General features: G+C 39.8%; 1 protein-coding gene across 2 annotated transcripts in view; it reads left to right on the top strand.

Moving 5' to 3' along the window:
- The first annotated feature begins 509 nt into the window (after positions 1-509).
- The window catches only part of SOGA3 (SOGA family member 3), a 44,857-nt gene continuing 17,541 nt past the window's right edge, over positions 510-27,825 (top strand). For both annotated transcript variants that reach the window (XM_043592283.1, XM_043592284.1), the window contains exons 1-4: positions 510-1,279; positions 3,196-4,391; positions 4,851-5,075; positions 7,103-7,261. In XM_043592283.1, the coding sequence (XP_043448218.1) occupies positions 3,297-4,391; positions 4,851-5,075; positions 7,103-7,261 (1,479 nt within the window). In that variant the 5' untranslated portion in view covers positions 510-1,279; positions 3,196-3,296. The remainder of the gene's footprint in view (positions 1,280-3,195; positions 4,392-4,850; positions 5,076-7,102; positions 7,262-27,825) is intronic.

Below are 27,825 nucleotides of genomic sequence, written 5' to 3'. Positions count from 1 at the left end.
AGGGAGATCTTCATGCCAACCATCCCCCCCCCCAAAAAAAAAAACAGGAAAAGAATTTCTATTCGGATTTTTAAAAATATTACTGTGGAACAGTATGGATTAGTGTACATTGTAAAGACATATATTCTGAATTACCTCCTTTCCCCATGAATTGCCTTTAATCTCACATTTTATAAACACATTGGATGATTCCCGTTAATCACATGCACTACGGTAAAGATTATGGATGCTAGCAATTACGCCTTGTATTCACAGTTGAAATTAGAACTCAATAAAGGAGAGAAGGAAATGTACCGAGGACAAACCCGTCTGTAAACGATCTCTGTAAAGGGATATTTAGTCGGTTTGTACTAAATTGGTCGAGGCATCACAAGAGCCCTTTGTCTGTGGGACGGTGGGTCTGGCAACCATTATCTACTGGGGAAAGCGATGTGTGATGACTCCGCCCGGGCTGGGGGTGGGGAGGGTGCACCGCGTGGAGAGCTCTACCGGAATTGAAGTGAGCGAACAAAGAGAACTCCCAGCAGCCGTCCGCCAGCTCCTCGCAGCTGCATCAGGAGACGTCAGTCACGCCAGGAAGGCTGTTCGAATACGCCTCCCTGAGAAAAGAGCTCAAGTAAATAATTGATGAAGATTGATCGGTCCAGGACAAAGCTTTGCAGAAAACCAGTGCATCCGATTTCGAGCGGTTTTGGAATCTTCTGCCAAGTACGGGATATGAGAACGCAGCACGGACTTAGAGCGCAGCCACGGATCTTCCATCTCGGGTGTGGCTCCGGCCTGTTTGTCTTCCTGCCACCTCCCCTACCATCCTCCGCCCCCGGCCCGTCCCCGCCTTCTTCTCTTTCCTCTTGAAAGTAGCCTCTCTTTGGTTACTTCTAAGCTATCCTCCCTTGCAATCCCGCCCTCTCCCCTGCCCAGTCCGGTGAGGTCAGCTCATGAATATCAGTGCACTTCCTGGGGAGCGTCTGGCACGGCTTGGTACCTCTCGTGTTCGCCTGCTCGGAGCCGCAGCTCCAACCGAGTCACGGGCCGCGGGAAGTAACCGGCTCTGGGGGCCACCGAGTCTGCACGTTAACGCCATTGTTTGGAGAATTGGGTGTGGAACTGAGGCAAGACAGCCCAAAGTCGTGCTCAGCCAGAAAGTCGCATATAATACCACGAAGTTAAACTTTCCTTGTCTTTAAAAGGCATAAAAATAAACCCTGAGGTCGCCGGAAGAACAGAAGGAAAGCGCTGTTGATTTGCATCAACTTCGAAACATCGCGTCTGCTGAGAAGTGAGCAGTTCTTCTGGATTTCTAAAAGGGTGGGGATGAGAGATGGGGTGGGTCGGTGGGCAGATAAAATTTGAGATTAAAATTTTTGGTTTGTGCTCATCCGGGGTTGCGTGGTCGGCTATTTCCACAGGGGAAGCCTTGAAGGGGCACAGCATCTTGTCACTTTGTGAGAACCACGTGACAGCGTGGTACCTTTGATTGTGGGAGACGAGTTCCTGGAACCTGAGCTTTCTCCTGGGTTAAAGCTGTCTGAGAACCGAGTTTAAACGTTGTCTGATGGCTCTCAGCTCCGGAGTGATTATGCCTAATACAAAACAAAAATAAGGTTGCTTTGGCAATATAACTTGTTTAGGTGGTCCATATTAGTGTGACCCATGACCATGAACTAGGCCAGACATTCTAGGAGCATGAGGCTCCAGAGAACATATAGAAAATAAGTTGGTGGATAACTTTTCTCCCCCTAATGTCTTCTTTATTCACTATTATTTTTCAAATGGAGTTGGAAGGAGACCCTGAAAAAGAAAGACAGGTGGAGAAGGAAACTTCCAGTAATATTTCTTCATAAAATGAGGAATTGATGCATGTTGACTAAGTTATGATACTTAAAATAGGCCATAACAGGAATAATGCTAGTAAAGTAACTGGCAAGCATCTCCTCTCCTCATCGGAGGAATTTTTTAAAGCAGAACTTTCTGCCTAGTCATACTCTTTTCAGTGTGTTAGAGAGAGACGATATTTCTAAGGAAAAAGCACCAAACTGACTAACTAGGTGGTTGGATCACTAGGAAGAAGAACCTCATAAAGCAATGGCTTGCTATTTTCCAGATTTTAAAAGCCAGTGATGGATTTATCTTGTAAAAAATATATAAAATAAGGGTTTATCTTACCACCATGAGTGAGGATGCACCAGGTTTCTGGGGTGCAGGGTCATTCTGTCTCAGAATTTGTCTCCATAGAAGGAACTGGGCACTTTAAAAGTACAACTTTATCTATGATATATAACATGTAATAAGATGCTTAAGAATGAAAATATTTTCTATTTAGCAATTACACTTAAAACTAAAATGACTCACAAAAACTATAAAATTTGGATAAATATAGATGTCATCACCTATAATTTAAGAAATTGTGCAGAGCCACCAATGAACCTTTCCAAAAGTATACATATTTTTTAATTATTTGCCAAAGCTTAAAGAAGAATACCTTTAGGGGTACTAATAACTACACCATATAGGTGATTCTCAATGCCATTACTTTCTTGAAACTGAAGTTGATTTAAAGTCATTCATTACTTTTATTTTAGCTCTAGTCTAAAGGAAAATGGGTGCATTTCTCTAACCAAGAACAACATGAAGAGTTAAAGGTGTCTGAGAAAAGTACCACATATCCACGGAAAATTTTCTCTAGAAGCCTACATCATGACCCTTTTCCTCTAATTGAGAATAATAATTAAATAAAACATTTTCTACTAAACTAGGCTTTAAAATACAGATTGAATAAGGAGGAAATCCAAAGTTAAAAAAGGGGATTCACCATTAACATGTGGACACCTCCTTTTCCTTCTGAAGCTTTTGCCTGACTTTATCCCCTAACCTTTTTCTCCCCTAAATCTCCCTTCCTACCAATTCCTTTCTGATCCATATCTCAGCGTTGCCAGAACCTGCAACCATGAGAATGTTACATTAAGCTGCTTTCAGATCATCACCATTTTACTGAGATGGAATTAAATGGAGATGGCGCCTCCCTGGGCAAAATGAGAATTGACAATTCTGCACCTATTTCTGAAGTCGGGGTTTCTATTAAGTGCTTTTAAAATCTCATTATTTTCTAGCATTTCTCTTTTCTAGGGAAATCACCCTTTGCTCTGTAACAATGCAGACATGTTGTGTGCTTCCCTTCTTTTGTTTCTACCCCAGATTAGAAAGGAAGGTTGGAGGACTTGAGGAGGGAAGAGAATGAGAATGATCTGGTGATGGACCATTCTAAAACTCATCTGATAGATTCTTCCTAGACCGCCATGAGTCAGCCACCGACGGGGGGCGCTGCCCCTGCCACAGCTACAGCTTCTGCCGCCACCTCTGCCACTGAGGCTCGCCTGCACCCAGAGGGCAGCAGCAGAAAGCAGCAGCGTGCACAATCACCTGCTAGACTAAGGGACAATTCGGTCCGGCAGACAACTACGACCACCCGGTCCCCCGTGGGGACCGGCACTAAACTCAATTCTGTTCGACTGCAGCAGCTGCAGCAGCAGCAAGGCAACAAGACCGGGAGCCGCTCGGTGCCTCCGGCCAGCGCCCGCGGAGGCGGAGGCGGGGCGGAGAAGGCTGCGCCCCTGGCGCCCAAAGGGGCCGTGCCGGGAGCTGTCCATCTCGCGGCTGGTGCTGAAGCGGCCCCCGCGGCGACCCTGGCCCCGGTGGGTGGCAGGAGGCCTGGCCCGACGGAGGAGCCTCCCCGGGAGCTAGAGCCCGTGTCCGCTAAACTCGGGGAACCCCCTCCGCTAGGGGAAGGAGGAGGAGGGGGTGGGGAAGGAGGAGGAGCCGGCAGCGGCTCCGGGGAAAGGGAGGGGGGCGCTCCGCAGCCGCCGCCGCCGCCGCCCAGGGGCTGGCGAGGGAAAGGCGTACGAGCTCAGCAGAGGGGCGGCAGTGGCGGGGAGGGGGCCTCCCCTTCACCATCCTCCTCTGCGGGCAAAACCCTAGGCCCCGGCAGCAGAAACTCCGGAAGCGGTGTTGTGGGGGGTGGCAGCGGTGGCGGAGGGAGCTACTGGAAGGAAGGATGTCTGCAGTCTGAGCTCATCCAGTTCCACCTCAAGAAAGAGCGGGCGGCAGCGGCGGCAGCCGCGGCTCAGATGCACACTAAGAACGGCGGCAGCAGCACCCGCAGCTCCCCGGTCTCTGGCGCCCCTGCCATTTGCGAGCCTCTTGCAGTCCCTTCCGTCTCCCCAATGGCGGCGGCAGCGGAGGGCCCCCAGCAGAGCGCAGAGGGCAGCGCAACTGGAGGGGGCATGCAGGCGGCGGCGCCTCCTTCGTCGCAGCCGCACCCGCAGCAGCTCCAGGAGCAGGAAGAAATGCAAGAGGAAATGGAGAAGCTCCGAGAGGAAAACGAGACTCTCAAGGTGAGAAGGGTGGGGGAACCCGGCTGGGGGAGGGGAGGTGTGGGCTTTGGAGGATTAGGGCGTGTCTCGCGAGGGTGAGAGGCTGTTAACATGTTAGGGAGCCTTAAAGAGGGAAGGGAACAGGAAATGAGAGGAGGGGGTTCCTAGGCCTTTTCCAGATTTAAAGCAGCCGAGTATCAGTAGCCTTAGGTTTAATTTAAATCCAAATTTGGTCCTTCGTTTCTCTAATTATCATGGGTTGTCCCACTTTTTCATGGAGAGAGGTTGAGTAGGAGAGCTGGGGAAGGCCCAAAGAAGGCCCGTTTTTATAGTTTCTTCTTCATGCAGCTCTGACACTCCAGTCTTATGGAGAGGGGGCAATAAAACGGAGAATTTGGAGTTGGCATGGGGTGCACACTTTACATGTCCGAGTGCCGGGGGGCGAGGTTAATTATGACCCGCGGCCTGTCACCGCTTCAGAACGAGATTGATGAGCTGAGGACCGAGATGGACGAGATGAGGGACACTTTCTTCGAGGAGGATGCCTGTCAACTGCAGGAAATGCGCCACGAGTTGGAGAGAGCCAACAAAAACTGCCGGATCCTGCAGTACCGCCTCCGCAAAGCCGAGCGCAAAAGACTCCGCTACGCACAGACAGGGGAAATCGACGGGGAGCTGTTGCGCAGCCTGGAGCAGGACCTCAAGGTCTGCAGCGCTGGGGCGGGGAGGCGCGGGGTAGGGGCAGCAAGTGGGGACCTCTTTGCTATGAAAGGCCTTCAGTGGTCATTGGCAAAGACACGGAGTTTCGCAGCGCTGACCACAAAGTATCAGGTTCCGGGCAGGGGAAGGGAAAGAACAGACCAGTGGGTCTGAGGGGTCTAGGGTGTGTGGAATGCCTCGCGGAGAGCGAGCTCTGGGAGGTTTCTAGGGAGTCCCGGCGACTCTTCCAGAGACGGTGCTAGAGGGCGTCTCCCCTCCCCCCCAGCAGAAACGCGGGTGTGGCAGAGCGCAGGCTCTGGCGTCGACCTGGCCTCCAGAGGCTGTCTTCCAAGTAAAGGCCAGGTGAAATCGAGAGCAGCGGGATATAGACTCCTGCGGAGAGAGGAATTAAAGCCCAGAATAGGAACAGCATTGGGACGATATCGGAGTTAAGGTCTCTCTCCGCAAGTCTCCCTAACCTCCTTCCTTTCTGTACTCACCACTTTGCTAACTCCCTGAAAAGAAATCTGTCCCACTTGCCGCCCCTTTTGGAGAAGTAAAGAGTGCAGTAAGTGAAAGAACCTCCTTTTTAATGTGAAGTTGTTCCTTTAGAATTTCCCCCAGTGGAGAAATTTTAACCTTGAAATAAGTTTTGTAAGTAGATGAGGTCTGTTCAGTTCAGTTTGACTGTAGGCAGATCCATTGACAATGCAAACCCAATGTTATCTTCATAACCTTGGACCACCAAACATAATTTTAATTATGTTAACCTCATCAATATATAAAAATCAAGTGCAATTTTCCTATGTTTTAAAGAAAGATGTGAGAAAACATTTAATGAAAGTCATTGTATTAGTTCTTTTTGTTTTTTCTTTTTCTTTTCCTATCATTTGTTGAGTGCTCACTATGTCCCAAGCACGGTGGGAAGCATTGTTGTATACATTAACATTAGTTATCTATCTAAATGTTAGCTCAAGATTAAAAAAAAAAAAAAAGCACCCATGAGGTTAGGATTAGTAATCCTATCATCATCTTATACAGTAGCTGAACCTTTTACAGAGGTTATAAGTGCCCAGTCCCTACCCATGGATATAGGCTAATAGGTGGCCAAGCTGTCTCCTCACCCAGTATAAAACCACAGTCTATGTCCTGAGCCACTACATCATACTACACCATAGGGTTTTGTTCCAAACCCTAAATTTCCAAGATAATCTCAAAACAAAAGGCAAAAAGGTACACTGTTATCAAAAAACAAAAACAAAAACTTAATCTCAAGGACTGACATATTCCTTAAAAGTAAGCACCTGACATTATAGGATTAAAATTCAGGTCCCACTCCCACTAGAAAACTTTGTTTTCTAGTTTTTAAAAGAAAAACTCCTTAATGTTTACTCATTTTTGAGAGAGAGAGAAAGACCAGGGGAGGTGCAGAGAGAGAGGAATACACAGAATGCAAAGCAGGCTCCAGACTCTGAGCTGTCAGCCCAGAGCCCTCCACTCGGGGCTCAAACTCAGGGACTGCGAGATCATGACTTGAGCTGAAGTCAGACACTTAACTGACTAAGCCACCCAGGCACCCCCGTTTTCCAGTATTTAAAATGAGTGATAATGGAAACATCTTGTTTTGTTGTAGAATTAGAGGAGATATGTGAAATTTCTATACACATGATAAAGCACGATTGAACATCTATTACCATGGTGTAGTATAGAGGTTGAGGAAACAGAGTGGAGAGCCAGACTATTTGACCACTTGTTAGCTGTGTGACCTTGAGCGTATTACTTCACATCTCTGAGACTCACTTTCCTCACCTGTGAAATAGGAATAATAATAGTACTTATCTCATGGGATTGTTGTGAGGGTTAAATAATTTATATATGTGAATGACTTATATGTAAAGCATCTGGAAAGATGCCTGGTATAGTATAGAAACTATTTGTGTATTGGCTTTTAGTACTTTTAATGTGAGTATAAGTTTAGCTCACTTATTGTACTGTCTTTAACTATATTTTATTGTTAAAACTCTTCAATTTAGGTTGCAAAGGATGTATCTGTGAGACTTCACCATGAATTGGAAAATGTAGAAGAAAAGCGAACCACAACAGAAGATGAAAACGAAAAACTGAGGCAACAGCTTATAGAAGTTGAGATTGCAAAACAAGCTTTACAGAATGAACTGGAAAAAATGAAGGAGGTTAGTATTTGATTATCTCATGGTATGCAACATATATATTTAGCTTTTTTTTTAAGTTTATTTATTTATTTTGAGAGGGGGAGAGAGAAAATGTGAGCAGGGGAGGGGGAAGGATCCATGAGATCATGACCTGAACCAAAATCAAGAGTGGGACACCTAACCAACTGAGCCACCCAGGTGCCCCCATATATATGTAGTTCTTTACAAAAGAATCCCCAGGACTAAAATGACTGTTAAAATAGTTCTGTTTTTTAATGATTATAGAACAGTTCATTGTTCTCACCCAATATGCTAACAGATACATGATTTCATACTAATTAATAATTAGCAAAGGAAAACTGACCTCAGGCCTGCCTCTTGTGTAAAATATATGAGCTCTGACTGAGGTTTCATCCTGTCATCCAAATTTGTGTTAAAGAAGTTACACAGCTATACCAGACATGCAGGATGTCAAAAGTATGAAGGACTAAGCCTTGTGTTAGTTGAGAGGAAGAACTGGTACTGTGATTATTAATGAGTTCATAGAACCACAGACTTTTGGGGTAAAAAGACCATAAAAAACCATTGAATCGAATTGAGTCAAATCATTGCTTCAATCCTCTTTATAACAAAGCCCCCAAATGATCTAATGCTTAAAACATCTCTTGCGACTAACCTTTAAGATCTTTTGCAGTATCCAATTCTGTCACAGTGTATCTCTGTTTAAAGGTTTTCTTTGTTTTGAGTTGAAATCTATTTCATTGTAACATTAGCCAGTTCATCTTAGTTGTTTCTCTTTGGTATAGAAGAGTCAAGAGTTCTCTTCCACATTAGGTGTTTGAAGTTTCTACCATATTTCTCCTAGATCTTCTCAAAGAACAAAACTAGTATCAAAGGAAATAAATTGGAGGAGAAAAGACACAGAAAAGATTTATGAAGAAGTAATTAGCTTTGTGATTAGTAGCAATTTGAATTAAAATAATATTATTTGAAAACCGTCTGAGAATGCAGTGCATTTGTGGAAGCTATTATTGAGCATTAGCTGATACACATGTGGTCCTCTGGACATTTTCCTCTGCTTAACTGTGAAGAATTTAAATGAAAATCTGAATCTTTCCATGGACTAAATGAGATATTGCACCTTTCATTGCTATGCTTATGTCAAAATGGTATAAATATATATTTACCATGTAACAGTGAAAATAATCAAGTCTGCTTAAGGTCAAGGGCACGCCTGCGTGGCTCAGTCGGTTAAATGACATACTCTTGATCATCTTGGCTAAAGCCATGATCTCACGGGTTTGTGGGATCAAGTCCTGAGTCGGACTCTGTGCTGAGAGTGAGAAGCCTGCTTGAGATTCTCTCTCTCCCTCTCTCACTGCCCCTTCCTTCCCCATCTCTCTCTCTAAAGACATAAACTTAAATAAAATATGTCAGGAATTTGTAGAAGATGGTTTCAGTGGGGTAAACTATTTTGTGATCTAAGTTTCTACTTGTTGTTATATTATCCTGATTTTAAACATTTTTTAACATGACAAATTAGGGAAAAACTATTTTCATGATATATAATTCTTGGTTAATGCCTAAGGATGGTTGTATGCTCCAATATGGAAGCTGGGAGCCATGTGACTATCTTCACCAATAACCAATGGAGCGATTTTAAAAGGTTTCTAACTTGCCTCAGTTTATTCAGTTGTAAAATGTTGTTTTAATGATTCTCAACATCTCCTGAAGCTATCATGACTTTTATCATCAAATCCAGAACATTATCTTTAAAGAGTAGCACAGATTTTTTTTCCCGAAGTTAAGAGATCAAATATGAAATTATATATGTACAAATATATGTTTCTTAAAGAATAATGTAGAGTTGAAGTGTGTCAAAAAATGAAAGTTTAATTTGCAGGAAAAAAAAAATGAAGTAGGTGACTATGTTAGTTTGCTAGGGCTACCGTAAAAAAACACCACGACACGTTGTGTGGTATAAACAATAGAAATTTGTTTTCCTCACTGTTTTGGAAGCTGAAAGTCCAAAATCAAGGTGTAGGTAGGGTTTACTCCTTCTGAAGGCTGTGTGGAAAGGATCTGTTCCAGGCCTGTCTCCTTGTAGATGGTCATCTTTATGTTCACACTGCATTCTCCCTATATCTATGTCCAAATTTCCCCTTTTCTGGACGCCAGTCGTTGTAGATTATGGCCTACCTAATTTTAGGTTGTACATTGTAGATTGATTGCTTCTGTAAAACCCTATCTCCAAATAAGGTCACATTCTGATATACTTAGGGTTACAGCTTCAGCATGTGAATTGAGGAGATACAATTCAACCATAGCAATTAAACAAAGGAAAGAGAAAGTTCTTTCTTCTTATAGGAAAGCAAAGAGAAAGTTCATTGTCAGTTCCATTAGGCTTCAAGTCAGAACAAACTTCATTTGATTACTAAGTATAAAAGAGAAATACTTTGTGATTTGATATCATGTAAATGTTTTTTAGTGAAGATCTGGAAAGTTGGATTTAAGAATGGTATAAGAGCTTTCTGATTTTATTCTGTTTCCAGAAAAGGGGGAAATGCCGATAGACTGCTGTCCATTAGCCAGACAGATGGGACCGCTTCCATTGTAGATAAAGCCAAAATAATCTGGCTACCAAGGAGAAGGGGTGGAACCTGAGAATGTCCTCAGGAAAATCATTATAAAAATACATTTCCTTGATTCTGTTCCCTATGCTTTGCCTTATAACTATTTCCTCCTTCAGGGCTCTAACTCTGATTTGGGAAAACAGTCTTACAGCACCAAGCAATGTGGGTATAAGTTCATGCCAAAAAGGAAACTCACATTCTCTTGGAGTTATAAAAGCCAAACTCCAATCCCTAATTGGAAACTACAACAAGAAAAGTATAAAGAATGTAGGAACATATATTCGGGATGTCAGCATTTAAAGTAACCTTTTATTAAAAAGATGGGCTCTAAACTAGCATTCCCAGCTTGAGAAGGTGGGTGGCAGTCAGGAAAACATAGAAATAGAGAGGAAGGACAAGAGAGTGGAAGATAAATATCTGGGGGATTCTAAATGTAATAAAGGAAAAATGGAAAGTATCCTGGCAGGAAAGTTCTGTAATCATTTATCTGAGTTGACATTCATAGTGTCTAGAAAAGTGTCAGGAATAGAAAAGGTAGTTTTATTTGGAAATCAAAAATGTTTCATTAAAATGGGATGTTTGTAATGGTAACTTTGTTATCTGCCAAGAAGATGAATATTGAAACTGAGTTTCAGTAATAAGTGGCTCACTTTGTGGGGTAGGAGGTGTGAGTTTGAAGCCTAACTTGGCCTCGTATAATTGTGACAGCTTCAGTTAATCATCTGCTTCCTTGGTTGTAAAATGAAAACATATTCAAGTCCTTGGATAGGGTTAAACACACAACTGTCATCCCTTTGTGGCATTCTAATCAGTGAAGAAAATAGAATCAGGCCAAGCTTTGCATTATGAAGAAAAGACAAAAGTTATGGAGTAAATTATAAAATGGTAAGTAGGATATACTTGAGAGAAGCAATCCTCTAACTCCCAGTTTTTAGTTTCTTATATGGAGTCATATAGATGTTGAACTGCGCAACTGGGACCAATAGGCCATCTGCTGGAGTTTGGAAACCATTTACTAAGAGTTTAATTGGCTTCAAGGGTTTTGACCGATTGCTCTCAAGGCTAGTGGTTGCACAAGGTCCTGTGCACCTGCTCACATCCATCTGCTTATCTTCTTCCTCTGAGAGTACGGAGTAGGCACTGGGGGGTAAGAAGAGTTGTGTAGAGGCAGGATAGACATAATTAGTTGAGTCTACTGCAACTCATTGCTTGTATTGAAACAGTTGGTTGTCTGCCAACTGCAAACAAGAGGGACCTCTTAGGATGCTGCCTTAGAATCTTAATGGTATTTTCATCCGATTACAAAACATTGATTGCTACTAGCTCTATGCTTTCTTGCAGTAGAAAAATGCCTTTCTTTTATATAACCTGGCAAAAATGATGGTATTTCAGCATCACAAACACTCAGAGACTGGTTTTTGCAAAAGTTTTTTCATGGAAATTATGAATAGCTTGCAGTTTGAATTCCTGGACAGGTTAATGTACAAATAGCATAAAGTGAGGAAGGATATGGAGAAAGCTCTGTGTGGCATGGGTCTCTGCTACAGTTAATGGGAGGTCACTGTCCTTCATGAAGTCCTTCTGCTGTAGGAAGAAACTTTGCTTTGAGAGCTTTGAAACACTGTTCTCTTCGAAGGGAGGGGTCTTCTCACGTCACCTTTAAGATCTGACACTTGGAAAAGCATTGATGACAGACATTTGAGGGAAAAAAATAACCAGTAGAGACCTTTGAAGATGGAAAGGAAGAAAGACTAACTGTGATAATGATGACAAATGTTTATTTGATCTTTTTACTTTAAGAATCTATACTCTTTGTAATGTTTTGTCCCTTAACCTCATGCAAGTCTTAAAGTAATCTTCTTAACTTTTCCTGGTCTTTGCTCTAGAGGGCTCTTAACTTGCCTACTGCAATAGCACTATCTATCTTGGGACATTTATTTTCTGTGTACTTGGTTAATATATCCTATCTATTACAATGAACTCTCATTCTAGAACACAAAAATAATTGGTACCATAAATTTCAACAGTAGCCTCTCTCTCTCTCTCTCTCTCTCTCTCTCTCTCTTTTTGAAAAGAATATGTCTGCTCAGACTCTCTTTATGGACAGAACACTTTAATAAACAAATGCTTGTCTTGCACATTTACCATTGCCTATTTATTTTCTTATGTAAAATAATGAATTGAGTATAACTTTACTTGGTTTTGATAGGGCATGTTTATCTAAGTTATAAAGTGCAAAAAAAAAAAAAGCTGGGTGACAAATCAGCAAAGACGCAGCCCTTTAAGGGGGAATTTCTTTGGCATTCAAATATTTTTCCCCTGGTTCTGTGAGTTATAATTTGAAAAATAGAAGAACAGTCATTGACCTTTTTAAATGAAATTACCATAAATATTTTTAAATGTATCAATTAAACACTATTACTTTAGTCACATCTTTTCAGAGGTGGTAGTTTGTTGAATAACACAGGAATGAATAATACAGACTAAATTAAAAGCAAAAAATAATATGCCAGGTAAACAAAGGAAAGTTCATTTTCCAGGTTACTGTATGTCGTGACTGTATTTTCAAAGTCGTATTTATTTAGGACTCATAAACTCCGTTGGATTTTTTTTTTCATGAAATTGCATATGCAGCTGTATGCACAGTGAAGTGATTCCCAGGACTCGGTCCTGTGTAAATAGCTCTTTTCTCTCACCCAGATGCCAGGCTCCCAGCAAAAGCAAAGTAGTATACACAGATAAGAAAATCAATGTTGGTGGAGTATTTTGTGAGACATACAGAACTTTTATTGTAAACTTCAAATTTCTGTATATTTATGTGAAGAGCACAAGGGTTTCAAAGCTTGGAAAGTAAAGGTTCTTCCTACAGCCAGTTTGTGTGTTGGCTGGAATTTTGCACTTCACATTCTTAAAACAGTAGGGCACTGTATGAATATGTCTTACCTAATTAGGCATCTCCTTTTGGTTACATATTAGGTTCCCATTTCAAATATTTACTAAGTTCAATGTTTGCAATGGCATGGCTTCACAGAAAATGTTCAATAAATGCATGTTGAAATGTTTGTTGCATTTGCTGATAAACCATATTGATGAGAGCTAAGTCTCCAGCCGTGGACTCTGCCAGTTTAAAGGGGTCCTGGGGCTCTAGGCTGGACTTTGAGTGATCTGCATGTAAGAGATGAGCAGCTTATGTATGTTTAAATATCTCCATGGGGCTACTTTACCTACACAGGTATTAAAGAGTTGTTCACCTCTCTGACTTCTTTCTCCCACCTACCTTAAAAAGGAATTTGAAATGGTTCTCAAAAAAATCATAACTGTTGCAATCAGGGTTTAAAATTTTGGTCAAGTAAGAATTCTGGGAAGATGAGGAAACACTTACTCCAAGAGGTATGCATTGCTGGGAAACAGCTCTGAGTTTAAGAGCAATCAAGGCAGGGAGAGAGATATTGAAAGTAACTCTTTCCTAACTGTGACTGGATATGGAGGCAATACCAAGTTTCATAGAAGGTCTTCAGAGCAATCATGAACAAAATTAATCATAAACAGACCTCACAGGACAACCAGTGGATGGCTGAGCCTTCATAACAACTGTCAATTTTCATTTATAGAATCAATAAACTAAGAATTATAGTTTTGCAGAAAATAAAATTTAGACATCTTGTCATTAGCTGTGAATTTGAGTGTGGCTTGTTAGAAAGCACATATGTCATGAAGTCTAGAAACTGACTTTGAAGCCCACTTCCCATACACTGTGACTTTGAGCAAATATCTTGAAATTTATAGGCTTCGGTTTCTTTTTTCATAAATGTTGAAGTTAAACTAAATACTCTCAAAGGCTCCTGTGAAAATGTCATTTTCTGATTTGTCATTTACTCATCTCTGTTCTCCCCGTAAGTTTTATTTATGGCCAGGTATGCCAGTCTGTTTCACTACTATTATTTTATTACTATAATTATTTTCTTTCATTTATTCAACCAACAGATATTTATTGAATAGTAACGTATTACCCACTGTAGTATGGCCTACAGACACCACAGAGGATACAAAAATACAGATATCAGGGTGTTGATTACACAGACTTTGTACTAAATGAGTACTGTCATCAGTGAAACATCCAAACGTTTTTATTTTGCTATTATTGAAATAATATGATTTTTCTGAAGGTGAAAGTCTTTATGTTTCCAAAAACATAATAAAAAACTCTTTGAGATCGTTAGGCCTTTGTATGTGTGTGACAGAAAAAACCCTCATGTAGAACGGATCCCCATTAAACAACCTAGTCTTTTCTTTACGGGACTCTGATGGGTGTAGCTGTGACCTAACTGGTTCCCGTGATGCCTATAGTTTTGGGGACTGTGGTTAACACTATTCCCTACCACTCCCCGCAACCTTGGCTGCCTGATAAGGGCTGTGCTTCTAGTGGTGGAGAAAATAGCATCTGCTGTCTGTCTCAGCAAACCTTTGATGTGACTTTAACTTAGCAAACATTTATTGAGTGTGTATATATATTACGTATAACAAGATAACAGTGTAACTATGAGGGTAGTCTCTACCTGAAGTTAATTACTTATAGAAGGTGTACTTTGACAATATTTACACATATGCATTACTGTACCGAATACTTTGATGTTTGTGATCTCAGAAGGGGAAACTCTTATAAGTAGATGAGACCAACACCTGTTTTGTTCACTGTGGCACCCTCAACATCCACTTCAGTACCTGGCATGTAATCAGACCACATTCTTCTGTAATACTATAACAACTGTTATTCCATATTTAATTTTTATATATCTTTTTCCCACTCTAGACTGCAAATCCCTTGGGAGTAAGAACCGAATCTTGTCTTACTCATCATAGTGTCCACAACAACCAGAAATTGTTGACACAAAGTTGATAAGCGCTAAATAATTTTGAATGAGAGAATGTAGTTAGGAGAGGTGTTTTGTGGAGAGAACAAGAACTATGGCTCAGAAACAAGGCTTTTTTTGTGGGGCTTAGTATAATACAAACACGCTACAAAGGAGCTCCAGCCTCACTCTGCTTCCAGAACTAGAGATCTCTTGATACTGGTATCTCTTGGAAACTTCTAGTCCTCTACCATGCTTCTCCCAAACCCCAGTAATTCCCCAGAAACAACAAGTCTTCCCTAAAACAAGGTCTTATAGGCTTCTCAGGATGGGGAATGAGTACAGGGGCTCAAAAATGACAGGACAACTCTGACACCCTAGACCTCAGCTCTGCATCTGACTTCTGTATCCTTTGGTGCGAAAATATGAAATGCCGCTTTAGAGAGTAAGAGAAGGCTGCAGGTGTTGTCATTCCCAAACTATTTGCTTTAAATCTTCAGTGTTGGGATAGTCAATTTAGCAGTTAATTTGACTGGAGAACTAAGGAAAATTACCCCAGGGCCGCCGCTACCATTGATGAGTGCCAATCACTGTGCCAGATATTGTAGGTATAGTTATGTTGCTAACAGTTTCATTTTAGAGATAAACACTCAAAGCTCAACAAGGCTAATGGCACTAGTAAGCTGGCACGGTCCATACTGATCCCCCTGCCTCCAAGCCCATGGTCTCCATCGGCCAGTGCTGCACAACTGCACTATTGGGACTCAGAGTCCCCTCCGCATAGCCACTTCTATCTTCCTGACCCACAAATGACATGCCTTCTTTAGAGACCTCGATTCTCCTAGAATCTCCAAGTCCTGAATCTCTAGCACACATTTAGAAAATGCACGGAGCAAGGACTTCCAAGGTATCTAAAGGGAAACTCTATTTTATCCGAAAGAAAGGAAGTCTTTGGAGAGAACAAAGAAACTGGGACCATAGGTCTAAAAAATGTGTTTCCAGGTCTGTTGATGCTGTCTCTTATTTTTATAGACTTAATACGTGTGTTATTTCAGATAAGTCACTTAATAGCTGATTCTCAATTTAACCACCTCTTAAAGGAAAATAAATGTTTTCCCTAGGCAACCCATTCACAAGGACAACAGAAGATAATATTTGTGGCGTGCTTTATAAACCGTAAGGTCGTGTGGACGTCAGATGTTCTTGTTATCACATAGTTCTAGATGAGCTGATTAAAACTTAACTCTGAGAGAGAATGTTTAAATCCATGAGAGTGAAATTTTGGATTTACCCAGGAGTCTAATTCTTTTACAATGGGCTTAGAAACACTTTTCCTTTCTCTTCCCCCATGAATGTGTATGACCGTGAAGTTCCTCTTTATAGGTCACTTCACTGTAGAGCCATTCTAACTTCTATGCATCCTGTTCTGTCTTCCACAAGACATGTCCTTAGTCCTTACTGCTTCACCATCCAGGACCTTACATTTGCAGAGGTCTCAAGGGAGGTGCAAACAATGCAGTTACACTGTCTGCCCCGGCACTCGCCAATGGGACTGACCACTGATTTGTCTGGATAAATGCCTCTCCTACCTTTGCTGCTCTATAAATATTTTTCTTACAGAGAAACATCTTAGCAGAGAGAGGAGGGCTATTGTATTCAGGTTCAAGATACTTTAGATTGCTTTGTGTGTTTTAGTGACTCCACAGCTAAATTCTATGCTCTCTGAATTTAAGAACTGTATTTCTATTTAATTCACACACAAAGACTGCTATAGATACAAAAACTGTAAATGCTTGGCCAAGAGAAGAGGTGTTTAGGAAGATATGATTGCTGTCAGGGGAGCTCATCTTTAGCTCTTAAATTAGAATTTACTCGGTTCCTTTGTTTTCCAATACTTGTGTTACATTGGAGTAAATATACCATGCAATTTCGCTGTATATTAGGAAGTATTTTCCAAATTGAAAATTCAGTTGTATCTTGAAGATTTTAGACTTCATTGCATTTTAATGGAAATACAATCACTTATTTGATGTCTCCATTCTAATTCCATTTTTACATTTCAGGGTCAGTTAAACTGATCTTTATCCAGATGGTAAATGGCATTTGAAGATGACATTTAAAGAGGTCATTTAGCTTCTCTCCTGACATTTTCCATTTTATGCTTATGTATTTCACTTAATGGGGTCATTTATATTCAGCGTGATTCAACTCAGAACTGCTTAAAATTAAAAATTCAAAGTATTCTATATTCATCTGCTGGCTAGCTCAGTTATTTCCAATTTGTCTAGCCAATTAATCATGGTGGTAAGTGGTTAATAAAATTAACTACACTATTTTTTCTTTCCTTCACAAAGTAAGCGTTCTTACCATTACATTGGCCAGCAACCTTGAATAATAGCAGAAATAACTAGACAGCCCAATTGATTATTGTATTCAAGTGCATAATGAGTGGCTAATATGTTGGTATGTGGTTGTATCCACCACGCCCTCGCATATAGAAGAAAGATTTTCATTGAACTTTATCAAATGGTAGCCACCTGTGTGTATTCAAGAGGATCTGTTTTATGTAAAGTATTGTTTTTCAAGGATAAAATACAGCTTTCAGGTTCATTTCTTTAGAGACATGGCTACATTTAAAATAGAATAATTATGTTCTACAATGATTTGGAAGGTAGTTATTCTGTTATTACTTCCACTAGTATTAACCCTAAGGGTTTTTTGAGGTTTTTTTTTTTTTGGTAATACATGTATGATTCTCAATTTTCTCAACTACTAAAATCAAGAATAAAATAAGGAATTAAGAGTTACTTCAGTTAGCCCAACCCCTTGGATTACTGTCTGATCTTTGTTAACATAGGATTATAAGATAAGATTGTTACTATTATTTATTGTTACAGTATATAGTTTGAATTTAAAGAATGTCTTTTGCTTCATATGTAATTCAAACAATATACATTCAGTTTCAATACTTAACTATCAATGATTTTAAACTACAACTAAATTTCTGAAACTTCAGTTTTAAATAATCTTTAGTTGATTAGGTAATGATCTTGACTTTTTTTTTCTTAAACAGGAAAAGTTTGTAGAGGTTATACTTTTTCTGAGTTTTTGTACTTTTGAAAAGAGCCTTTGTACTTTTGACCTCACACAGGAATGACAAGATGGCATTACTGAGTCAAAATTTTTTCTTTTCACATCATATACTCTGCTCCATTATCTTCTGGCATTTGTTTTAGAGTGAAGAAATATGAGACTAGTCTGACTTTGATTCCTTTGTGGGTCAGATTGTTTCCTCTCTACATATTTATGGATATTTTGTCTTTACCCTTTCTATCAATCAGGATCCTCCAGTAGATGGATCATGTAAATAAGATTACTCACAGTGGTGTGGGCAGGATTAAGGGAACATGCTCTTAATTTGGGCTGGTGAGGCATTCAGAGAAGACTGGCAACACATAGAAACCATCACCACCTCTAGATATAAAAATGCTGCCAAGGAAATGATGTTACAGGGGCTGGCGTAAGCTGGAACTGTGGAGGAGGGGCTACCCGGTGGGAGTTGTCCTCTGGAGGGTTCTCAGCAAGATATGGTGTTGACAAAGTGAGGGAGTGAGGAGAGATACTGTGAACTGTCTCTCCTCCTACCCTCATTGCTCAGCATTTCTGCCAGTGCCTTCTATTGGCCAAACTCAACCAGAAGGCATGTGGCAGGGAAGAGAGCCTGGGCAGAAATATATGCAGAGGGCAGCCTCCTGAAGCACAGAGCAGGACAGAGAAGGGGCAAGAATGAGTCTGGATAGCTAAGGAGAATAACCAGTTCAAAATTATTGCCGGGACATATCTAGGTGATGGTCTTTGTGGACTCTTTAATCTGAAAATTAACATTTATTAATTATCTCAGAGGAGCGTTCGTGTAGTATAGGCTTGTCAATCACACATACTCTATTTTCTCTCCTTCACATTTTCTTCACTTTGTGCCCCTTATGACTATCTTCTCATCCATTCACCTTCTTTTTGTCCTTTTAACCTGTGTCCTTGGACAATTTCTCAAGTTTTTTCTCAGTATCAGGGAGTTTATTTTCTGGTATGTCAGTCGTGCTGTTTGAAGACTCCAGTGCAAAATTTGATTCTTGCATTGAAGCTGAGTGTTCTCTGTGAGGTTTCTTATTCCCAACACCTTCCTATTTTTCAGATCTTAATCTCCCCTATCGTCTTCTACTTTTAGTTTATAGAGGCCATGTTCATTATCTTATTAAGGATACAATATTCCTAAAGCTATCTTCTGTTTTCCAGAGTAGTTTTTAGACATATACTTTTTGGGTTTTTCCCCCCTTTCTCTTTAACTGAATACCTTTCTCTTACCTTCCCCAATATATTTTATTGTATACAGCTTTATTGAAATGTAATTTACATACCATAAATTCATTTTAGGTATAGAATTTAATGCTTTTTAGCAAATGTGCAGGGTTGTGGAACCATCTCCATAATACAATTTTAGAACATTTCTATTGCTCCCAAAAAGATCTATAGTGCTCACTTGCAGTCACCTCCTGTTCTCACTCCTAACCGCAATCAAGCACTAATCTGTTTTCTAAATCTATAGCCTTGTATTCTCTGAATATTTCATACAACTGTAATCATACAAGTTTTGGCCTTTTGCATCTGGCTTCTTTCACTTAGCCTAATGTTTTTTAGGTTTACACATACCTTGTAATGTATATCAGTACTTGATTCCTTTTTTATTTCCAAATAATATTTGAATATACATGTATACATACACCACATTTTGTTTATCCATTCATCAGTCGATGGACATTAGTTTTTTCCCCCCATTTTTATGAATAATGCTACTGTGAACATTCACATAAAAGTTTTTGTGTGGACCTGTGTTTTGGTTTCTCTTGGGTAGGTATCTAAGAGAATTTATGGGTCATACGATGCAGTTACGCTTAACTTTTTAAAGAAACTGCCAAACTGTTTTCCAAAGTGGCTGCATCATTTTACATTCTTACTAGCAAAGGAGGAGGGTTCAATTTGTCAACACCCTGGCCAAATCTTATTGTCTATCTTTTTTATTACAGCTCTTCCTTTGAGGTTTATTTATGTGGCATGTCATTGTGGCTTAAATTTGTGTTTCTCTAATAATGTTGAACATCTTTTCCTGTGCTTATGTTCCATTCATGTATCATCTTTTGTGTAATATCCATTCAATTTTTGGTTCATTTTAGTTGGATTGTTTGTCTACTTATTCTTGAGTTTTAATATAAACTTCATATATTCTGGATACAAGTCTTTTATCAGATGTGTGATTTGCAATGTTTTCTGTGTCGCTTGTCTTTTCACTTTCTTTATGATGCCATCTGCAGTGCAAAAGGTTTTTATTTTGATGAAGTCCAACTTATGAATGTTTTTCTTATATCACTTATGCTTTTCATGTTATATCTAAGAAATCTCTGTCTAACCTGCAGGAAAATGACTACTGTTTTTCTAAGAGTTTTACTACTTTTGGCTATTACATTCAGGCCTATGATCCATTTTGAGTTAACTCTTGTGTATGGTGTGAGTTAGGCATCTGAATTCATGCATGCGGATCTCCAATCGCCCCAGCACCGTTTGTTGAAAGATCCTTTCTCCACTGAAATGCCTTTGTCCAATGCACTTTTATCTCCTTGTCCACTTCTTTTTCCTTTTAGAAAATATCGTTGAATGTCAAACTTTCTTTGTAAATTCAGCGTTGGCTCCAGATACTCACTGTGCAATTTTTGCTTCGTTCCTCTCACTGCTCGCTTTCAGACCCAGAGCTATAGCACAACTTGATATGCACAGCCCTAAACCCAACGTCCGATGGCTGGTAGACATCTATCTAGTTCTGGCCTTTTCTGAAGGAATATGAGAAATTCTACTACTGTAGCGCTCAGGCATGTTATGAGGAAAATTTGAATCTTAGAAAAATTTGAAGCATCTTGTAGTTGTTCTTTTCTTACCTTTAGTATGTGAAAAATAACAACCCCCAATTTGGGTGTTCCCAAGGCTTTTCTGCCTGTGTTTCTACCCGTGAAGCCCTGAGTAGGGAAAGAATACATCTGGGGCGCCTGGGTGGCTCAGTTGGTTGGGCGGCTGACCTCAGCTCAGGTCATGACCTCTTGGTCCATGAGTTCGAGCCCCGAGTTGGGCTCTGTGCTGACAGCTTGGAGCCTGGAGCCTGCTTCAGGTTCTGTGTCTCCCTGTCTCTCTGCATCTCCCCCACTCGCACTCTGTCTCTGTCTCAAAAAAAAATAAACATTATTTTTTTTAAAAAAAGAAAAAAATATATCTAATGATTCATTGCCCAATTAATCATCTAGCTCTTTCCCTGCTAGAGTATTGGAGTATTGCAGTTTTAACAGCCTGAGAGCTGCTGATTGCAAATGAGCCGAGCTCTTTCTCCAGATACATGATAAAGCAGTACCTATGCAATATCTATGCATGTGCTGGGGCAAGTAGGGTTGGGATATAGAAGTGCTGGCTGGCTAGTTGTCTGTTTTTTAATAACTTTTTTGAGGCATGTTTGTTACATGTCATATAATCATGTTTTTTACATGTCATATAATCAAACCATTCCAACTATGCAATTCAGTGATCTTTAAGTAAATTTTCCAAGGCATGCAATTACTACAATAAATTAGTTTTAGAACATTTTCATTACCTCATAATATCTCTCATACCCACTTACTGTTAAACCCCATCCTTCTCTCCCTCTTACGACTCCAGACAACCATGAATCTGCTTCCTGTATCTATTGATTTGCCCTTTCTAGACATTTCATATAAATGGAATCATACAATATATGCCTATTACATCTGGCTTTCACTTCACGTAATGTTTTTGAGATTCATCCATGTCGTATCATGTATCAGTAGTTCATTCCTCTTTACTTTTTAAAGTTTATTTGTTTACTTTGAGGGAGAGACAGAGGGTGTGAGACAGAGAGAAAGGTAAGGGCAGAGGGAGAGGGAGACAGAGAATCACAAGCAGACTCCGCACTATCAGCACAGAGCCTGATGCGGGGCTCGAACTCAAAACTGTGAGATCATGACCTGAGCAGAAACCAAGAGTCAGACGCTTAACTGACTGAGCCACCCAGATGTACCATTCCTTTTTTTAAAAATTGGCTGAATAGTATTGTATTGTATGGACACCATATTTTATTTATCCATTCACCAGTAGGTGCACATTTGGGTTGAGCTATTATGAATAATGCTTGTAGAATATTCTTGTGTAAATCCTTATGTGAATACAAGTTTTCATTCCTCTTGGGTATATACCTGAAAGTGGAATTGCTGAGTCATATGGCAAACTTGTGTTTAACCTTTTAAGAAACAGGGATGTTTGGTTTTGATTGGTCTGCATTTCCAGTTCTGTTTCAGACAGTAAAGATTACACATAGATACATTATGTTTCTTTGTTGAATTCCACTGATGCTACTGTTGAAGGAAATTTTTCTCAGATTCTGGAAAATGCTTGACTGTTAACCTCAGTTACCAGTGTTACTGCATCTATATTTTTATCTTTGTGTTCAAGTATATCTTAGTAGAGAGAAAGTGACAAATTTGTGTTATATTTGGCCAAAATTCTTTTTTTTATTGTTGTATTTATTTTTGAGAGAGAGAGAGAGAGAGAGAGAGAGAGGGAAGAGGAGGGTCTGAAGTAGGCCCCATGCTGACAGCAGATAGCACGATGTGGGGCTCAAACCCATGGGTTTGAACCCATGAACCCCAAGATCATGAACTGAGCCAAAGTCAGCCACTTAACCAACTGAGCCACCCAGGCACCCTTATATTCACCCTAAATTCTTTCTAATTGACCAGCAATGTAAATGGTAAGTTTTCTTTAAAAAATAATACCTGAGGGGGCACTTAGTCTGTTAAGCATCCGCCTGTGGCTCAGGTCATGATCTCACAGTTTGTGGGTTCAAGCCCCGCATTGGGCTCTGTGCTGACAGCTCGGAGCCTGGAGCCTGCTTTGGATTCTGTGTCTCCCTCTCTCTCTCTGCCCCTCCCCAACTTGTGCTGTCTCTCTCTCTCAAAACTAAAGAAATAAACATGAGAAAAAAGAAAGTTAAAAAATAATAATACCTTAAGAAATGAATCTGGTTCATCTGTGATTCCTATCCATAACTTCCTTAATATATGGAATATTTTATTTTTATTCCATTTATATCTCATGCTCTTATATTCATGCGTGTATTCCCCCTAGGAAGGTACTTATTTATTATTTATAAAGGCACTACTGTGTGTGTAGCTGTTAAGTTGTTCTCATGTCTAAAAAAGATGCATGTCCACATGTGTATATCCTTTAGGATTGTATCAAGGGACTAAGTAGATTTACTTAGCCTAGAGTATGGTCCTTGTTTTTGTTCAAATTCAAATTTCAGGAATCTAGTGATTGTCCATTTGTTCCAAAATTACTTTAAAATGAACTAATTTGGTCAAATACAATACAGTTCCAAAGGATATTACAGTACCTCTTAATATGAAGTAAAAGCAGATTGTAACATTTCAATGAGTATGTGTTCTCTAGTGATGTCTATAATAGGTTTCAAATTGTATGGTATATAGATAGAAGTTGCAGAGATTCTGTTTGTCCCTGTGTTTTATAATCCACTGAGCAGTGTTTAAGATATGCTGGAATTCCTTCCAGGACCTAAAACACATACGTATATACACATGTATGTTCCAACACATATATACATATATTCACATATGCACACGGACATGCACACATACTCATACTCGTTTGCTCTATGAATGTGAACCTACACATAAACACAAAACACACTCCATGGATGTATTATTTGATTTTAAGAGCTTGGGTTCAGTTTTTTCCTGTATCTATTGATTTGCTTTTTCTAGTCATTTCATATAAATGGAATCTTACAATATATGTCTATTATGTCTGGCTTCGGATGAAGCTTTTTAAAACATACTCTGTGTTTTTTTTATTAAACCAATTACTTCTGCCCTTACTTTCTCTGTCCTTAAAAATGGAAAAGGGCCAGTTCCCAGAAATAGTTCATTGTCACTGAATTAAACCATGGAAACAAGATTTTTCTTTTAATCAATTTAAGAGTTGCAGAGAAAACTCTTGTAATCATACTTTATTCATGATTTTTATTTTCTTGGCACATCAGAGAGACTATAAAGACTGTGATTGTCATGCTTTAGTCATAAATATTTTCATGTTTTCATAAATTCGTTAAAAGAAATTAACTCAGTCTTCTTTTTTTTAAACTTAGTCTTTCTTCTTATGCCATTTGTTTGCACATTATTTCAACTATGTCATAAATACCTATTATACTCTAAAGCATATCTAAGTGGAATCCTCCTTAGTAGCAATCAAGAAAGATACAGGCAGGGGCGCCTGGGTGGCTCAGTTGGTTAAGCGGCTGACTTCGGCTCAGGTCATGATCTCGCGGTCCGTGAGTTTGAGCCCTGCGTCGGGCTCTGTGCTGACAGCTCAGAGCCTGGAGCCTGTTTCAGATTCAGATTCTCCCTCTCTCTGACCCTCCCCCGTTCATGCTCTGTCTCTCTCTGTCTCAAAAATAAATAAAATTAAAAAAAAAAGATACAGGCAAAGACAATCAGAATGATGTCAACATAAGAGAGTGCACATTAATAAGATGAAATTTATATGAATAAATGTGGAGGTCCTATAATGTGATTTTTTTTTTAATTTACACAAATACAAAAGGATAGAAATATAGCTATTTACACAAAAAGAGGCGAAGGGAGTTTCATTGACCAAAAGCTGTATGTGAGACCATGTCATATGATGAATGCTTAAAAGAACTGGGGAGTGGGGCGCCTGGGTGGCTCAGTTGGTTAAGCGTCCAACTTTGGCTCAGGTCATGATCTCGTGGTTTGTGGGTTCGAGCCCCACATGGGGCTCTGTGCTGACAGCTCAGAGTCAGGATCCTACTTTAGATTCTGTGACTCCCTCTCTCTCTGCCCCTCCCCCGCTCACACTCTGTCTCTCTCTCAAAAAAAAAAAAAAAAACATGAAAAAATAGAACTGGAGAGTGTGTTTATATATGTATATGTATATATATATACATGTATATATGTGTGTATATATATATATGTATATACATGCAGTATTTATGTATGTATATATATACACACATACATAGATACATACACACAGACACACACAGAGTAAAATCTTGGATCGCAAGTAACTTGTTCTGCGAGTGTTCTGCAACTAGCAAACATTTCTAATAAATTTTAACTTGATAAACGAGCCATGTCTTTCAATACGAGTAGTACATGAGGCCAAACGTCACATGATCACAACTGAACCAATGGTTCTTGAAATTCACTTTGATATACAAGTGCTTTGGATTACAAGCATGTTTCTGGAATGAATTATGCTCGCACACCAAGGTTTTACTGAATATGTATGACCTGAAGAAGAAAATACTTGACATGTGATCACTCTCTTCTAATGTTCGAGGGGATTTAATATAGAAGGAAAGGTAGATTTATTCTTTGAATCACTTTAAGTGATTTTTAATTTAAGTAGATTTGGGATCAAAATACAGACATTTTATCCATCAGAGCCATTTGTAAAGGGATTGGGTGACTTGCCACCTGTAGAAGCCCAGCTCCTGGAAAAGCACAAGAAAAGACTAGGTGGTATATAAAGGATTCCTGTAGGATGCTGAATGGCAGGTTGCTTTTCTTAGTCACCTTTCACATATGTGACGTTAGTGGTCCAGGTCCACTGCCACTGGAGGGCCAAGCAGGTTATATAAATGAGGGAAGCTGCTTTGTTAAGAGTGATGGAGCAAACTGGATATTGTATGTCTTAGTATTTAGTTCCAACCCGAAGATGTCATGCCATAATCAGACCTAACTTTACCAGACCTTCAGATTTTTCAAGCACAACTGGAGATCTTGATTTTTAAAATGTAAATTGTCCACATTTTAAAAATTGGCAACTCATTCCAAAATTTTTAAGGCACAACTATGGGCTGTCACCTTTTAACCTAGTGTAGGAATTATTCCATAAATTTACATCTGCTCTTTTTCAGTACATTTCAGGAATGATGGAGAATTCTGACCTTTAAAATTTCATCATAAAATATCTTAAATGTGTAGAAAGAATCATTTTAAAGTACCTAAGTACTCACCCCTTAGCATCCTGCCACTTCAGTGGCAATTGTAATGCACTTTCTGCATATTTCTCACAAGATTCTGAACAAAATCTTCTGTATTAATAAGGTAGAAGCTATTGAGACGCCATATAAAAAAGAGAGGACAGGGGCGCCTGGGTGGCTCAGTCGGTTAAGTGGCCGACTTCAGCTCAGGTCACGATCTTGCGGTCCGTGAATTCAAGCCCCGCGTCGGGCTCTGGGCTGATGGCTCAGAGCCTGGAGCCTGTTTCTGATTCTGTGTCTCTCTCTCTCTCTGCCCCTCTCCCATTCATGCTCTGTCTCTCTCTGTCTCAAAAATAAATAAAACGTTAAAAAAAAATTAAAAAAAAAAAAGAGAGGACAAATCATCATTTCAACTTATAAATGCTGGCTGCAGGTTTCCCCCCTTCGGGTCATTATAGAAAAAGGCCATAAAGACCTGCTACCACTACAGAGCCATAATTTTCTAAATGCATTTTAGGTGCCAAATGCAATGGTGCTTAGAAATCAATTCATGAGCTATAGCAAATTAGAAGTGAATATAAAGCTTTGTATTTGCTGAAGATATTCATAGCTTAGTAAGTATACTAAGTAAGTATACTATATTGTGGATTAAGGGTTTAAGGCATAAAATAATTTTTTAACAAATATTATTTCAAAAGTGATTAACCAGGCTTTCAGATTTAAAAAAATAAACTCAACTCGGAAAGCTTTGTGTCTTAAATCTATTGCTTGTGTGAGACTTTCTGAGGCATTTGCATGGCTCCTATCCAAGTGTAATATATGATACGAATAGCAGAGAAGCATTTATTATTATGTTGTCTGCTTTTTAAAAGCAAGCTGGTCTTACTTTGGGATCAATTTACTATCATAATTTGGAAGACCCACTAACAACCTATACCCTGCTCCAAAATAGGGTTTCTACAATGATGTGGGAGTTTCTTATATGAGAAACTCTCTTGGGGCGCCTGGGTGGCTCAGTTGGTTGAGCGTCTGACTTCGGCTCAGGTCACGATCTCGCGGTCCATGAGTTCGAGACCCGCGTTGGGCTCTGTGCTGACTGCTCAGAGCCTGGAGCCTGTTTCAGATTCTGTGTCTCCCTCTCTCTGTGACCCTCCCCCATTCATGCTCTGTCTCTCTCTGTCTCAAAAATAAATAAACGTTAAAAAAAAAAAAAAGAAACTCTCTCAACAGTAGCCTTGAGCCCCTTGGGGGTCCTACAGTAGCTCAGAGAATACAAAGACTAAGTCTTCCTAAGGATCCAGGAGTTGTTTTGATCATATGGTATGAAGCACGCAATGGATAACAAGCAGTTATTGGTTCTATGCCCAACGTGGGCTTGAACTCACAACCCTGAGATTAAGCGTTACATGCTCTACCGACTGAGCCAGCTAGATGCCCTTATTGGGTCCAAACCTAACTTTTAAAAGGGATATTTTTCATAAAATAGTTTTTTATAAGACCCAACTATTACAATATGAACTCCAACTTCCTTCCAAGTTCACTTCCTCTGGTTCTATAGTAACCACATCCCATTAAATAATGAACCTCCATCTCTCTCTCTCTCTCTCTCTCTCTCTCTCTCTCTTTCTCTCTCTCTAATATTTCTGGGATTAAATTCAAAATTAATTTTCTGGGATTAAATCAATATTTTGCTCTTCAAGTTACTGGCTTACCTGAATTTCACTGTACTTAGTAATCATGGAAAGTGAGTTCCAATGTAAAAACATTGAAGCGCTATTAGCAAGCAATATGCTAGGAAAAAAGCAGAAGAGTTCCAAAGTAATTATTCGTACCAAACCATGACTTTCATGAAAGAAAGATACTGTGCAGCTCTAGAGCCATTCAAAGCCATGTGGCCCTGAGATAATCCTGATTCTTAAAAAGACAAAAAGATTCAAATGTTTCTCTTTCATTGGTAGCCTGGCT

This window comes from Prionailurus bengalensis, chromosome B2 (assembly GCF_016509475.1).
Source record: "Prionailurus bengalensis isolate Pbe53 chromosome B2, Fcat_Pben_1.1_paternal_pri, whole genome shotgun sequence".
NCBI classification, from domain to species: domain Eukaryota; kingdom Metazoa; phylum Chordata; class Mammalia; order Carnivora; family Felidae; genus Prionailurus; species Prionailurus bengalensis.
Note: the sequence above shows the minus strand (reverse complement) of the source record. Positions and strands in the feature narration are given on the sequence as shown.